This window comes from Solanum stenotomum, chromosome 4, assembly GCF_019186545.1.
Source record: "Solanum stenotomum isolate F172 chromosome 4, ASM1918654v1, whole genome shotgun sequence".
Classification (NCBI taxonomy): domain Eukaryota; kingdom Viridiplantae; phylum Streptophyta; class Magnoliopsida; order Solanales; family Solanaceae; genus Solanum; species Solanum stenotomum.
Genome location: NC_064285.1, coordinates 14023382 through 14039560, shown reverse-complemented (window position 1 = coordinate 14039560; position 16179 = coordinate 14023382). Strand labels below are relative to the sequence as shown.

The window sequence follows — 16179 nt, the reverse complement described above, 5'->3', positions numbered from 1 at the left end:
GGACAAGTTTCTCTATAGATTCAAGATCTATCTTTTGTTTTAGGATTCCTCCATAACCTGTTTCTGAAGCGTCAGTTTCGACAATCATATAAGCATCATGGTTGGGGATTCCTAAGCATGGAATACTATTTTTTAGTCAACAGTAAGTCCTAAGTATCTTGGAATTTTAGGCATCTTGGAATCTTAGTCTTGGTCATTCTGGTTATTTTGTATCATTGCATTTCTATCTTCCTTAACTTGTCAAGAACATGGCGTCATATCAGTTTGAGTCCTTCCATGTTCGTTTCACAGGAAAAAATTACTCTGCCTTGGAATTTCAATTCCAACTATTTGTCATCGGAAAAGAATTATGGGGACATATAGATGGAAGCGATCCTACTCCTACTGATCCTACAAAGCTCGGTCAATGGAAGGTTAAAGATGCTCGGATGATGACATGGATTTTAGGGTCAATTGAGCCTCTTATTGTTCTTAATCTCAGGCCATACAAGACAACAAAGGCCATGTGGGATTATTTACAAAAGGTTTACAACCAAGACCATAGCGCAAGGCGCTTTCAGTTAGAGCATGAAATTGCTATGTATTCTCAAAGAGGTCTGTCTGTTCAAGATTATTTCTCTAGATTTCAGAACTTATGGGCAGAATTTACCGATATCGTTTATGCTAAAATACCTTCTGAATCTCTCTCCATCATTCAAGGAGTTCATGAACAAAGCAAGCGAGATCAATTTTTGATGAAATTACTATCTGATTTTGAAAATGTTCGCTCCAACTTGATGAACCGTGATCCATCTCCCTCGTTGGATGTCTGTTTTAGGGAATTACTTCGTGAAGAGAAGCGTCTCTTCACACAAAATGCTTTTCATCAAGGAAATGTTGTCACTGTCGCATTTGCAGCTCAAGGGAAAGGAAAGGGCATGGATATGGCTAGAACTCAATGCTACAGTTGCAAGAAATATGGTCATATTGCTAGCAATTGTGGCAAGAAGTTCCGTAATTATTGTAAACAACAAGGACACATTATTAAAGAGTGTCCCACACGTCCTCAAAACCGTAGGGCAAATGCTTTTCAAGTTGGGATAAATGGTTCAACTACAGATAACTTGTCTTCAGTAGGACAAGTTCTTACTCCTGAAATGGTACAACAAATGATCTTGCCAGCATTTTCAGCTTTGGGGCTGTAAGGTAATGAGGTAATATCTAAATTTTGGCTTGTTGATTCTGGCGCTTCCAGTCATATGACCAACTCAACTAATTTACTCAAAAACATCCGTGAGTATAATGGTCCAATACAAATTCAAGTTGCCAATGGTAGTAATTTACCCATTACCAAGGTTGGGGATATTACTGAAACTTTCAAGAATGTTTTGGTATCACCAAAGCTCTCCACTAGTCTTATTTCAGTTGGCCAATTGGTAGATAACAATTGTGATGTGAATTTTTCTCGTAGTGGTTGCCTTGTGCAGGATCAGGTGTTGGGGACAATAATCGCGAAGGGGCCTAAAGTAGGAAGATTGTTTCCTATACACTTTTCTATTCCTCGTGTTCTAGCTTTTGCTTCTACCACTACTAAGAATGAGGTTTGGCATAAACGTCTAGGACATCCAAATTCTATTGTGTTGTCTCATTTGTCCAATTCTGGTTTATTGGGAAATCAAAATCAATTTTCGGTTGCTTCCTTTGATTGTTCTACTTGTAAATTAGGCAAAAGTAGAACTCTTCCTTTTCCTAATTTTGGTAGTTGTGCTGCAAAGTGTTTTGATGTCATTCATAGTGATGTTTGGGGCATTTCACCAGTTATTTCTCATGCTCATTTCAAGTATTTTGTGACATTTATAGATGACTATAGTCGGTTTACATGGGTGTATTTTCTTCGATCTAAATCTGAAGTGTTTTCCATATTCAAGAAATTTTTGGCTTACGTTGAGACTCAATTTTCCACATGCATCAAAATATTAAGATCTGATTCTGGTAGAGAATATGTCTCATGAATTCAGTAATTTCTTGCTTGAGAAAGGAATTGTATCACAACGCTCTTGCCCATATACGCCACAACAAAATGGGGTTGCTGAGCGTAAAAATCGTCATCTTTTAGATGTCACTCGTACTTTATTGATTGAGTCCTCTGTTCCATCTAAATATTGGGTTGAAGCTTTGTCTACTGCTGTCTATTTGATTAATAGACTTCCATCTAAAGTGTTAAATCTTGAGTCTCCATATTATCGTCTTTTGTCATAAGCATCCTAGCTATCATAGTTTTCATACGTTTGGTTGTGCTTGTTTTGTGCACCTGCCTTCTTTTCAACGCAATAAACTCTCTGTTCAGTCTATTAAATGTGCTTTTATAGGCTATAGTACTTCGCAGAAAGAATTTATTTGCTATGATCCAAGTTCTAACAAATTTCGTGTTTCTAGAAATGTTATTTTCTTTGAGAATCAGTATTTTTTTCCTACTCATGTTGAGTCATCTTCTGTTTCTCCTCTTCTTCCTACTTTTGAGGATTTGTCATTGTCTTCTAAGCAGTTCAAACCAGGATTTGTGTATGAACGACGTCGGCCAACTTTACCCCATCCCAAAACAGATCCACCACCTGAGACTGCTCCACAACCAGAATTTGAGAATCCTTCAAGGTCTGTTCCTCTTGAGCCTCCTCAGCGATCTACTAGAGTGTCTCAAACTCCTAAACGGTATGGTTTTTCTTCTATTTTATCCACCATCTCTATTCCAATAGGTCACTCACAAGCTTCCAAGCTTGAATGTTGGAAAAAAGCAATGGAGGAGGAACTTTTGGCTCTTAAAGAAAATAACACATGGGACATTGTTCCTTGTCCTCCAAATGTCCGTCCAATTGGATGTAAATGGGTTTAAACTTAATTCTGATGGAACTCTTGATCGGTACAAAACTCGATTGGTGGTCCTTGGCAACAAACAGGAGTGTGGTGTAAACTATGAGGAGACTTTTGCACCTGTAGCAAAAATGACTATGGTGTGAACTATTATTGCCATTGCTGCATCACAAAATTGGCCTCTTCATCAAATGGATGTCAAAAATACTTTTCTTCATGGTGATCTCAAAGAAGATATTTATATGAAACCCCCACCTGGTTTGTTCTCATCACCTACATCAGATGTATGCAAGTTGAAGCGGTCCTTATATGGATTAAAACAAGCTCCAAGAGCTTGGTTTGACAAATTTCGGTCTAATTTGCTTCAATTCTCTTTTGAGCAGAGCAAATATGATTCGTCTTTGTTTCTTCGAAAAACATCTGCAGGTTGTGTTCTTCTTTTGGTGTATGTAGATGACATTATTATCACAAGAACTGATTCTTCACTAATCACTAGCCTCCAACTGCAGCTTAAGGATTCTTTTCATATGAAAGATCTTGGTATTCTTACATACTTTTTGGGGTTAGAAGTTCATTATAATTCTTTAGGTGTGTTCTTGAACCAACAAAAATATACCCAGGACTTGATTGCTTTTGCTGGTCTTCAAGAATCTTCCTCTGTAAATACTCCATTGGAATTGAATGTAAAGTACTGTCGTCCGGAAGGAGATCTTCTTCCTGATCCAACTTTGTATCGGCAATTAGTTGGGAGCCTAAATTATCTTACTATTACTCGGCCTGATATCTCTTTTGCAGTTCAACAAGTGAGTCAATTTATGCAGGCTCCACGCCATCTACATTTGGTGGCTGTCCGTTGCATCATTCGATATCCCTTGGGAACATCTACTCGTGGATTATTCTTTCCTAGTGGTTCTGAGATTTAGCTTAATGCATTTAGTGATTCTGATTGGGCTGGATGTCCTGATACTCGTCGCTTCGTCACGGGTTGGTGCATGTTTCTTGGAGATTCCTTGATATCTTGGGAGAGCAAGAAGCAAGACCGTGTATCAAAATCTTCCATCGAATCTGAATATCGAGCAATGTCTACTGCTTGCTCTGAGATTGTTTGGCTTCGTGGTTTACTTGCAGAAATTGGATTTCCTCAATCTAATCCCACTCCTCTCCATGCTCACAACACAAGTGCTATTCAGATTGCTACTAATCCAGTTTATCATGAAAGGACCAAACACATTGAAGTGGACTGTCATTATATCAGAGAAGCTGTAGATAAGAGAGTCATTACTCTTCCACATGTATCCAGTGATCTTCAAATAGCTGATATGTTTACAAAGTCTATGGCACGACAACGTCATTAGTTTTTGGTAGGCAAATTGATGCTTTTTGATCCACCGACATCAATTTGAGGGGGGATGTTAGCATGACTGGACAAATTCTAAATATCTGTACATATCTATGTTATAACTCTAAATATTTGTCTAATGATGATAGGAGATCGCATAGATTAATGTAGCATATTTTCCGAGATATTACAATTAGGAATAGCATATATTTAGGGATATATAACAGATTTTTAGGCATGTAAATCAGAATTCTTTCTATTTAATGGAAGAACTCTCATTTGAGAGAACTCATTCAGCAAAATTGACAAGGAGGTCAGGCATATTAGCACATTATGCACTAGAGACCTTCCTTTTACAAATGGAAGGGATTTTCTGCCACAATACTGCTGATTGCTACCTTCAATCTCTCACATATTGTTGGTGTTTTTTTAAAAATGGGGCAGCACAAAAAGATTGAAAATTTGGATTGAAATGACTTTCAATAATTTTATTAAGCATTGAGGGGCTTTAAATAGCCAACATTAAACACATAATCTGCATAATTTAAAATTTAAACAACCTAAAATATCTTAACAACATAAACAAACTAACTAAAATTCAAAATTCAAATTTATTCATACTAAATAACTTATTTTGCTAAAAGTTACTGCAGTAACTAAAAGCAAACTTCAACACTCCTCCTTTGCTTTAGTTACTGCAATTGAAAAAAATGCTCCTCCTCAATTTTTGCTTTGGTAGTTGATGCTGAATTTTTTTCATTGTTTTTGAACTTGCAAAATTTCTTCTTTTTTCTTTTTCTTCTTTTGATTTTGTTCTTCAAAAACACATGCGATGACATTGTGTTGTGTAGAAGTTTTTTTGAAAGTGCTTTAATTTGAACTTTTGTATGATTTGCTGAGAGAGGTTGTAAGGGTTTTTCTTCCATCACATATCACATAGGTTTCAAAATATGACTTTATTCTCACAGGCCAAATTTGATAGTTTGTCTGTGAAAATTTTTGGGGCATTCAAACAGAGACTGTTGCTTGCCATTATTTTGGTTAAAAAATGATTTAGAAAAGCCTGTGCGTTGAAAAAAGCACGGGTTGGAAAGGTAGCCTTGATGGGTTAAAAATGGATAGCCCTGATGGGTTAAAAAAGGTAGCCCTTACGGGTTAAAAATGTATGGTAGTTCTTTGGAAGATTTCATAGATCCCTTAAGATCAATGAAGGTCTTGATACCATTGTTGGTGTTTTTAAAAAAATGGGGCAGCACAAAAAGATTGAAAATTTGGATTGAAACGACTTTCAATAGCTTTCAATAATTTTATTAAGCATTGAGGGGCTTTAAATAGCCAACATAAAACACATAATCTGCGTAATTTAAAATTTAAACAACCTAAAATATCTCAACAACATAAACAAACTAACTAAAATTCAAAATTCAAATTTATTCAAACTAAATAACTTATTTTGCTAAAAGTTACTGCAGTAACTAAAAGCAAACTTTAACACATATCATCTGGGTTATTGTTTTATACAGCAGATTACAACATGATATTGGTTTGAACTGGCCTGCATTCTGAGGGACGTCCACCTTTGGTATCAATGATATCACAGTAGCATTCAGCTACTGCAGTAGCCTGCCGTTCTTAAAGAAATCTAGAATTTCCTTTCTGATATCATTTCCTACAATATCCCAAGCTGATCTGAAAAACTCACTTCCATATCCACCCGGTCCACGGCTCTTATTCTTATCAATACTGAATATTGCTCTCTGGACCTCCTCATCTTTGTAAGGCTGAATTATTGCTATTTGTTGCTCCATTGTCAATTTAGGACCATTGTTTAGGAAACTGGAGAAAGCCTTTGTCCTCTTAGTATCTTTCTTTCCTAGCATGTCTTCATAAAAGTCCAATAGTATTCTACAATCGTTACTGAAAGAATCGTCCTCTTAGTATCTTTCTTTCCTAGCATGTCTTCGTAAAAGTCCAATAGTATTCTACAATCATTACTGAAAGAATCGTCCTCTTAGTATCTTTCTTTCCTAGCATATCTTCATAAAATTCCAATAGTATACTACAATCGTTACTGAAAGAATCGAGGTTGTCAGAAAAGGGGAATCTTTCCTTGTATTGCAGCAACAAATTTGAAATCGATATAACTTAGAATCCTGTTCGACATGACCGAAAAAAACATATTGAAACTTGTCGACACTTTATCAAAGAGAAAGTTACTAGTAACACTTTGATGTACCGTCAGAAAGCAACCAACAAATGTGCTTACAAAAAAGGCGGTAAGAAAAGGAATTTTCGTACTTTTTGCAAGATGGCATGTGTGGCATCTTTCCTCCAACTTAAGGGGAGTGTTGATTGTGTTAATTAATTAGATGTTGATTGTATTAGTTAGTTGACATGATTTTAGGAGACTTCATTTTCCCTCTCCCTAGCATAATTATAGGAATAAAATATTTCCTTTTATTGTAATTGATTGTCTTTTCTTAATCAGTTAGGATTCACTTGTATAAATACCCTTCTCATGGAATGTAAAGACATACTGAAATACAAAGAAGGCTCTTCTTCTTTCTCAATTCTACAGGAAGAGAGCTAAGTATGCTAAAGTGGTTATTAAACTGAATATTGCTAAAGGTCACAATAAAAGTATCTTGACTTTTTCCTTCAAAGATCCTGCATAAAATGGAATCTGGAGAGATTTTTATTGACATGGTCAGGAGAATATTTTCCAACAAACTGGTTTTCTGTTTTTCTGAGTGGACAATCTTATGGATTCTTTTAATCGTCAATAGGTGTGAAGCAAGGTGATTCCCTCTCTCGAGCTCTTTTTATTCTTTGTGTCAAAGTACTATCTAGTTTCTAGGAGTTTAAATGCCTTACATGACAACTTAGTGTTCTGTGAGTTTGCTATGCCAAAATGGAGTCCAAAAAAATCAATCATTTAGCATATGCATTTGATACTGTAATTTTATTTTCAAAGGATAAAGATTCTCTTTATTTTATTATTAAGGTATTGTTTGAGTATGAAGGTGTCTCGGGCCAAAAAGTTAATGAAGCGAAGAGTGCAGTTATATGCATGATAAGGCATCAGTGGAATTGGTGCTAAGAGTGTAGGGCGAAACGTTCTCACCTTTACTGGTAACAACAAGAAGAGTTCTCCTTTTACTTACCTTGACTATCCCGAATATTACAGTAGAAGGAAATTTTTTAAAATACAATTATATTACTATAAAAGTGATGAAACAAGCTTCAATCTTGGAGAGGAAATCTGTAATTTTATGGAGGAGGAGCTACATTGATCTCCTATGTTTCACAAGGTATGCATACCTATTGTCTGAAGTTGATTCTCCAAAATGTGTAATACATCAATTGCATAAATCATTTGCTCAATTCTTTTGGAGTCACTCGACTGGTAATAGTTGAAGACAATGGACATCTTGGGACACTTTAGTGTCAGATGATTTTCCTATTGATGAAGATACCATGAATGTGCCGGAGGTCCTGGATAATGTTTTATGTAATGCTGCAACACATCCCCATTGTTTATCAAAGGAGCAATAATATTCATGAAATTCAGCCCCCTAAGTTTGTTGATACTCATATTTGGAAAATATTACATTTGATGACGATGGTAAGGTATGTTTCAACTTTTAACTCATTTGAATTTTAACTCATTTGAAGAGTTTTTTCCCCAAAGATAGTAGGGTTCTTAATGTGGACAAGTTTCAACGCCCCTTCCTACGCGTAAGAACCATCAGGAAGTAATGAGTGAATGCCGAGGTGCTGACTATTTGTTGAAGTTGTAGGTCAATTTAAGTGAATTTACGTACCTGCAAAACATAAGATGCAAAACGGATGACATTAGAGGACGATGGAAACGGACAATTTCATGGTTCAGGGATGTGCAAGGCAGCTGTGTATCAGTTTTTATTATTCTACATGAGCATTTCTACCTTTCTCTCATGGTGTATTTGAATCTTAGTATCCAGTATAAATTCTAAAATGCTTTTGCTCTACTTAATTTTTGCAAGTTCTAACTTAAGATATGCTGTAAAAGGTAGAAGTGACCTTGCTAATTCTATTGGTTTGGAATAAATCAGTCACTCCGGCGCACTGCCTAGGGAGACATTAACTATAAAAAGAAGTGATACATATTTAACCTTTTTCATTTCTTTTATAATTGGTGGGTGCCACTGTGGTACTAAATAATTTGACATTGGTTCTAGGTTTGTGTATTATTGTTGCAACCTATGTTGCACGGACTCTCCAAAACAGTTGCCGCACCGGGTTGGTTACTCCAAAAAATGCACTTCTTTTGGAAAATCCAGCATGTACTCATCGACTTTTTCGGAGAGCCTGTGTAACATAGGTTGCAACTTTGAGGAAGCTAGAGTCACTTTCCTAGCAAACTGCTTAAGTGCCAATTTCCTTTTATGACAAGAGATCTACTTTACCTTCTAATCATTCATTTGCAAAAGGGAAATCCAGTGCACTATGACTAAGCTCCCGCTACGCGTGGGGGTCCGGGAAGGGCTGGACCACACGGGTCTATTGTACGCAGCCTTCTAATACTGTTTAAAGTTAGCTATCAACTTCATTATATGGAACTTATAACAACTTTGTGAAGTATGTGATATTTACCAAGTTTTAGACAAACTAAAGTTGGGGAAACATAAGAATGTGATAAGGAAGAAAGATAGTAGCTATGCTCTTAGTGTCTTTCCTCTTTTGAACTCTTGTGGTTAAAGGTCGCATCTTTACAACTGATATAGCAAGTTAAAGTGAGACAGTGAATACATGTCTTGTCTTGTGAACCGGAACCCTAACTTTGTAGTGACCTATCTCTCCTTTGCTACTGGGATTTTCACCTTTGCTCTAGCCTCTAGTGCAACAATGAATTACGAAGCATATCTTGTTCTTGCAGCCTTTCTTTCTCTTATATCTTCTTGTTGGAATTCCACCTCTTATTTCATGCTTTTTGTGTTGTTGGTTGGTTGTGTAGGGAATGTGCACATTGACACTATCAACTTCAGTTCCTGCTTTTAAGCCCCCTGAATGTGTGGGTTCTGTGTGCCCTCCAGCAACTCCTGCCCAGTATGCCATATTCTTTTTTGGCCTCTATCTGATTGCTCTTGGAACTGGTGGGATTAAGCCATGTGTTTCGTCATTTGGTGCTGATCAATTTGATGACACAGATCCAAAAGAGAGAGTTAAGAAGGGATCCTTCTTCAATTGGTTCTATTTCTCTATCAACATTGGAGCTTTGATATCAAGCACTTTGATTGTGTGGATTCAAGAAAATGCTGGATGGGGCCTTGGGTTTGGCATCCCTGCAGTTTTCATGAGCATTGCCATTGCAAGTTTCTTTTTCGGTACGCCACTCTACAGATTTCAAAAGCCTGGGGGAAGTCCTCTCACAAGAATGTGCCAGGTTCTGGTTGCAGCATTCCACAAATGGAACTTGTCTGTCCCCGATGATTGTACACTACTTTATGAAACCCCAGACAAAAGCTCTGCAATTGAAGGAAGCCGAAAGCTACTGCACACTGATGAACTGAGGTGATAATATTTTCTTCTTTGCCAGGAGAACATTTTTATTTTACACTCTCTTCTCCTATATGTTCTCATATTGCTCGTATGAAAGTCATCATGACATTTATAAAGACAATAACGATGCCAAAAATTCTTACTTTTGAAGTCAAAATCACTATCTTTTATCATATTATTTGATACTTAGAATTGCACTTTAAGGCATAGCATTCATGAAACATGGGAACTTGAGGTGCGCTTGCCCCTTCGAACATACATTCACATTCTAAAGCATTTCCGTACATCTTTAGAATCATGCTTTTGGACAAATGACTCAAGGAAGGTGTATCTCAACTTATCTTGGATGTAGTCATAGCTTTTCAACAATTGATGGTCTAAATGCTCAACAATATCTACATGAATATAGTTCAAATCTATCAATTCATATCCATTACAACTCAACATAAGCCATCTGGGCTTTAGACTTAGTCTGCAAGTCATCCAAGTCCGTAATTGTTCATGAGTGGTAAAATCTTGACTCACCAATTAATCCCCTTGATTAAATAGACTATTGTATCTGTTTGGATCACTACAATAACCAATTAATATTCACCTTCTTTCCCAACCAACACGACAACCTTCATTTATACCCATTCCTATGGTTCATCGATACTTCAATTCAACCATGGGTGCTACTCAGAATCGGCTTCTACATACTTATTTAAGCATCATAAACGAAGTATGGTAGTGTAATTACCCTTTTGTAGTAAAACCACCTCAGAAATCCAATATGTGGTGATTCTTAAAAATTTGATGAATTCTAACAAATTCAATATGATTTTGATGTTAGTGATAGCATTTAATTACTGAAATCTATCCAAAAACATCATAAAATGCTCCCAGTGTCTTAAATGCTTTGGTAGGTTTCCCTAAAAAAAAACTCTTCTCCAATCCTCTATTATCCCCCCCACCCCAAACCCCACAATCAAATATATATAGACAGGTAGGTGTGCAGTATGCTCGCGAGAATGGGAACCGAATGCACCATTTAATGTCTATAAAGATATAAAGATATGGCACCTGAGCCTAACTCAACATCAAAAGCTAGCTCATGAGGGGCGGATTGCCCAAGTCCATATAAGCAGACCACCTGGTTATTCCCCAACCGATGTAGGATTTTTACCCACTCTAACACCCCTTTCACGCCCAGGCTCAACTGGCCCTTCACGCCCAATCTCAACTCGAGCGTGGATTGTGAGCCCAAACGGGGATGGACCTAGCTCTACTGCTGTGAGAAATATAGGAGAAAAATATATTATTGAATTGTGTCTACATAATTACACTAAGACCCTATTTATAGACACTAGAATATAAGCCTTTTCCGAGTAGGATATATATACTTATCTTTTTCCAAGTAGGATTTTATACTATTCCTATTCCTATTCTAAGTAGGATTGTATATACTATTCTTGTTCATATTCCTATTCTAATACTTCCCCTCAAGCTGATGTATACAAGTCATGTATACCTAGCTTGTTACAGATGTAACTAATATGAGGACCGGTGAGGGACTTTGTGAAGATATCTGCAAGATGATTTGACTTCACAAATGTTGTAGAGTAGCTTTTCTTTGACAAAGTGACAATCAATCTCAATATACTTAGTCTTCTCATAGAAAAACTGGATTTGATGTAGAATGTCGATAAAACACAAAGTGATCAGCTCCACTACAAGTCATGCCAAACTACTGAATTATTGTGTTGAACTTCCCAAACCAAGCTCGAGAAGACTATTTCAAATCATAGAGTAACCTATGCAATCGACAAACAAGGCCACTAAACTCCCCCTTAGTAACCAAACTAGGTGGTTGCTCCATATAGACTTCTTTATAGTGCACCGGTCATCGAAAAGTGCTTAAAATTTGGTATAAAATATATAGATCGTCTTAGAATCAAGAGACAAGTCGATATTGAACCCAAAAGTTGCCAGAAAGCTGGTCAGACAGGCTCACGCATTGGCTTGTGGTACTGATGCGGTCGCTGGAACCCTAAATCTAGCTGCGAGTGAGGGATCTACGATCGACGACATTGGTTAGGCTTTGGTCGCCAGAGGTTGTTGGACCTTGCGGTAGTGTTGGATTTTGCACAATATTGACGAAAATTGGAACTTTGTAAGTCATATCTAAGGAGTTATTAAAAAGAACACAAATCAGCTATGAGAAAGTAGTCCGAGAAGATGCACGGTGCTACACTAATCAAATGTGAGAAAGTAGCCACTCGAAAGATGCACGGCGCTACACAAATCAAATATGAAAAAGTAGTCACGGAAAATATGCATGGTGCTACACAAATCAAATACGTGAAAGTAGTCACCAGAAAGATACAAGGTGCTATACAAATTGAAAATGAGAAAGTAGTCCCCGAAATGATGGCATGGTGATACACAAATTAGATATAAAAAAAGTAGTCACCAAAAAGATGCATGGTGCTATGCAAATTAGATATGAGAAAGTAGTCACCGGAAAGATGACATGGTGCTACTTTCTTTGTCCCAATTGCTTCTCAAATCAGTCATTCTCAGCATGATTATTTTTCATCCATATAGTATTGCCTCAACTTTTGCCAACATAATCATTGGCTAGATGGGTGGCTATATGAGTTATAGCGCCCGCCAGTTGTAGAAGCTTTTTTTTTCTAAAATTCTCTACCAAAATTGTAGAAGCTCTGATGTCGTGTGAGAAATATATAAGAAAAATATATTATTGAATTGTGTCTTATTTATAGACACTATAATACTTCCTCCGTCCAACAATAGTTGTCCACTATATTATTTTGGGATGTCCAACAATACTTGTCCACTTAATGAAATTAATGGATAGTTTTACACTTAGGGGTCGTTTGGTTTGAAAATGAGTTATGATGGGATAAGTTATGTTGGGACTAGTTATGATGGGATAAGTTGTGTTGGAATTATTTTTTATTGAGTGTTTGGTTTGTTGTATTCAAAATAATAAATTTTAAGAACAATTTATTTGTTTACAAAAAGGCCCTTCATTAATGTAAAAAGTGATATAACAAAAGGGTTGAAAGAGACATTTTTGTCATTTACCTATTTTATCCCGGGATAAGTTATCCCGGGATTACTATACCACCCAAGGAGAGGGATAACTTATCCCGGTACTAATTATTAATCCCGGGATAAGTTATCCCGAACTTGCCAACCAAACAACAAAATAAGCGGTACTATAATTTAATCCCGGGACTATTTGTTATTATACCTCACACCAAACGACCCCTTAGTTTCTAATTTACTCTTATCATTAATTATAGTCATTTCCTCATTATATTTTTCAAGAAATTTTATTTATTACATTCAAAGGGTGGTATAGTAAAATTACCTCTCTATTTATAATTTCTTAAGAAGTATGCAAAGTCAATAGTGGACAAGTATTGTTGGACAGAGGGAGTACAATCCTTTTCCAAGTAGGACTATATATACTTATCCTTTACCAAATAGGATTTTATATTATTTCTTCTCCTATTCTAAGGCTTGGGACTTCCATGTTGGAGGTCTCAAGTTCGAAATCCCTTGCCAGCGAAAGCAAGGGGTTTTGCCTTCTGGGTCGAGCTCGTCGCACCGGGCTTACCTAGTGCGGGTTATCTCTCCTATGTGGTTTGCGAGCTATTGCAAAGCAGCGGGGATTTTACCATGTGCGCACCCAAAGGGGTAGCGGCTGCGGGTTTCCCTTGTCATAAAAAAAAAGGATTGTATATACTATTTCTTGTTCCTATTCCTATTCTTATTCCTATTCCTATTCTAACAGATACCATGTAAAGATATGACACATGTGCCTAACTCAACCCCAAAATCTAGCTCATGAGGAAAGGATTGCCCAAGTCCATATACGCCAACCTTAACTAGGACACCTTTTCTCGTGATGCACCACAACAATGCACAATCCCTGGATGCTTTAGGTCTATCCCTGCGATTATCTCGTGATGGCTCATAGTGAACTTAGCTGTCTTTTGGTTGCTGGTTAAGAAGGAAATATTCATGTTTAAAACTAGCACAATTGATCGATTCAGACCAATGATTATAGATATGAAGCATGAACTTCTTGAGAAACCAGATAAAGGAACTGGTTCTCCAGAAAATGAAGATGGTGTACAGAGCAAGAAGAGAATCAGCATTGAGTTAGGACCTCAGGCAAGAGAAGTAATCATGATCAATAGACTAATTGAGGTACAATTCAGTAGAAGAAGAGCAGTGCACATGTGATGAAGAAGCAAGGATCACATGAGAGAAAGTGAAGAGGCTTACTTGAGAAAATTACTTAAGATGAGATCAAGAACTCTCTTGATTCCCAGTAGTTGTCCATGTTCTAGTTTTAGTAATGGTGGATGAATCTAAGACAAGTATATATCCCAACCTTATACCTTAACCGGTACGCACTCATGGATAACTCAAAAAGGCTAGATGAGTTCTGGTGATGTTACCCTACTCTTAAGAATGATCAGACGCAAAGAAAGTCAAATAATCTCGTTCTTATGACAAGTCAGGTATGCATCTCCTTTCTTTGTAGTTAAATTGCATAAGCTTGTCTACACTGTTAAACCATTAATCCAGTTCCCTAAAGCAAATTTTGACATCCTACCTAGATCACATCATCATCAAACTAGAAACCAATCACTAGAATGCTTGACATCATCATCAAACTAGAAACCAATCACTAGAATGCTTGATCACACTTCATCCCCACATAGTTTAAAACCTTCAAAACACTTCCTTATTTGACTCACATTACACCAAAGAATCTCTAATTCAAAGTTCCAAAATCCTCAATTGACAAAAGCCCAAAACAACAAAAGAGCATCAATATGAGGAGGCAGTGATTCAGGGGGGAAATAAAGAAGGTGGATTATAAAGAAGAAGATAACTCTGGATTATAAGAAAAAAATATTGATTGGAGTTGAGGGAGTTTCATCATTGTGAAAATTAGGAGTGAAAAATCAAAAGGGATGGTTGGTCTTGAATGTTGATGAAGAGCTGGATAATAAAAGAGACCGATAGAGAACCTGGTCATCTGAGTTCAGTCCAACAAGGATGAATCAAGAGGTGTGATAATAAAGACCTTATCATTAGTGTTTCCCTTGATAAGTCAGGAGCAGAAAACTGATGATAAGAAAGGCAAGGGGGAAATTGAAAGATGTCATTGCTTACCTTGACAAGGTTCTTAAGAACTTATTTAGAATATACTTCCTTCTTAGCAAAATAACTTATTTTCAACTCACCTTTGAATACCAAAACCTTACTAAATCTTTTCATAGCAGTGTTGTAAGCTAATGTAATTGTCTAAAATGATGCATCAAAATATCCTCTATTTAAGCTTTGATAAGTTCTTGAGTGGGAAATACATATTGCTATGTTCTCATGAAGATTCTACTAAGCACTGTTTTTTTCTTATGAATCCAAAAGGGTGAAACTTAGAGATGTTCCATTCTCATATGTACAATGTATTCATGTTCTATAGACTGAATTGTAAAGAAACATGTTCTTACTTAAAAAGGAATCTGGTTCTATGTAGAACAACCGGATATATTTGGGATTGAAGAAGAAAAGATATAATGTCCCGAGGAAGGACTAAGAAGGTTCATAAAGAAGAAATCTGCAACTGTACTATAACAATTGTAAAGAATTTTGTAAACACTTGGTTGTAGAAGAAAGAACCTGGTCCTTACACTGATACTGAAGAGATGTTCTTTGCAAAAGACATGGATTTCATTGGATTCCTAAACCTATCCATCTTATAGGGTTGCAATGAGTGGAGGGAGAGTCCCTAAAACTGATTAAGTGAGTTTACAAAACTTATTTAGTCAAGCAACCTAGCCATCTAGTGGGCTACAATAAAAGGAAGGTAAAACCTACATGGGTTCATACAAGCTTACAAACTTCGTTGAAGTCTACAAAGGCTGAAGCAAGCTTACAAAACTTGTTGAGGTCAAAATGGACGGAGGTAAGCTCACAAACCTTACTGAAATCAGATGGCAGCAGAAGTCGGAAGTTAGATCAACAATAGAGCTAGTTCTTAAGGGAAGATTGTCAACATAGGAGTTGTTCTTAAGGCGGAGGATGCACATGAAGATCAATAGAGATTGATGAAGCTATAGAGTGCACATAAAGATATATAAAGCTGCTTTGGGTTTTTCATTAACAAAATGGGGGAAACTGAGAGACTACACATATATAGAGAGTTATATAAGAGTCCTGAGGAGGATTCAACTTCTGCAACGACTGAAACCGATTCCTATTAATGATATGCACTAATTACTGAGTTGTCAAATCAAACAAAAAATCAAGAAAAATCTTTCTAATAAATTTTAGATACTCAGATGATCCATATAGAACTCTGTTTATGGTATGGATGCTATTCTTTAGCAGGAGGAATTAGTTCTTTTAGTGTGAAGAATGAG

At 36.7% G+C, this 16179-nt stretch overlaps 1 protein-coding gene across 1 annotated transcript in view; it reads left to right on the top strand.

Annotated features, from left to right (window-relative positions):
- Nucleotides 1-16179, top strand: part of LOC125862062 (protein NRT1/ PTR FAMILY 8.3-like) — a 29204-nt gene that overhangs the window by 11114 nt on the left and 1911 nt on the right. Inside the window, exon 4 of the mRNA XM_049542039.1 lies at nucleotides 9183-9739. Within this exon, the coding sequence (XP_049397996.1) occupies nucleotides 9183-9739 (557 nt within the window). The remainder of the gene's footprint in view (nucleotides 1-9182; nucleotides 9740-16179) is intronic.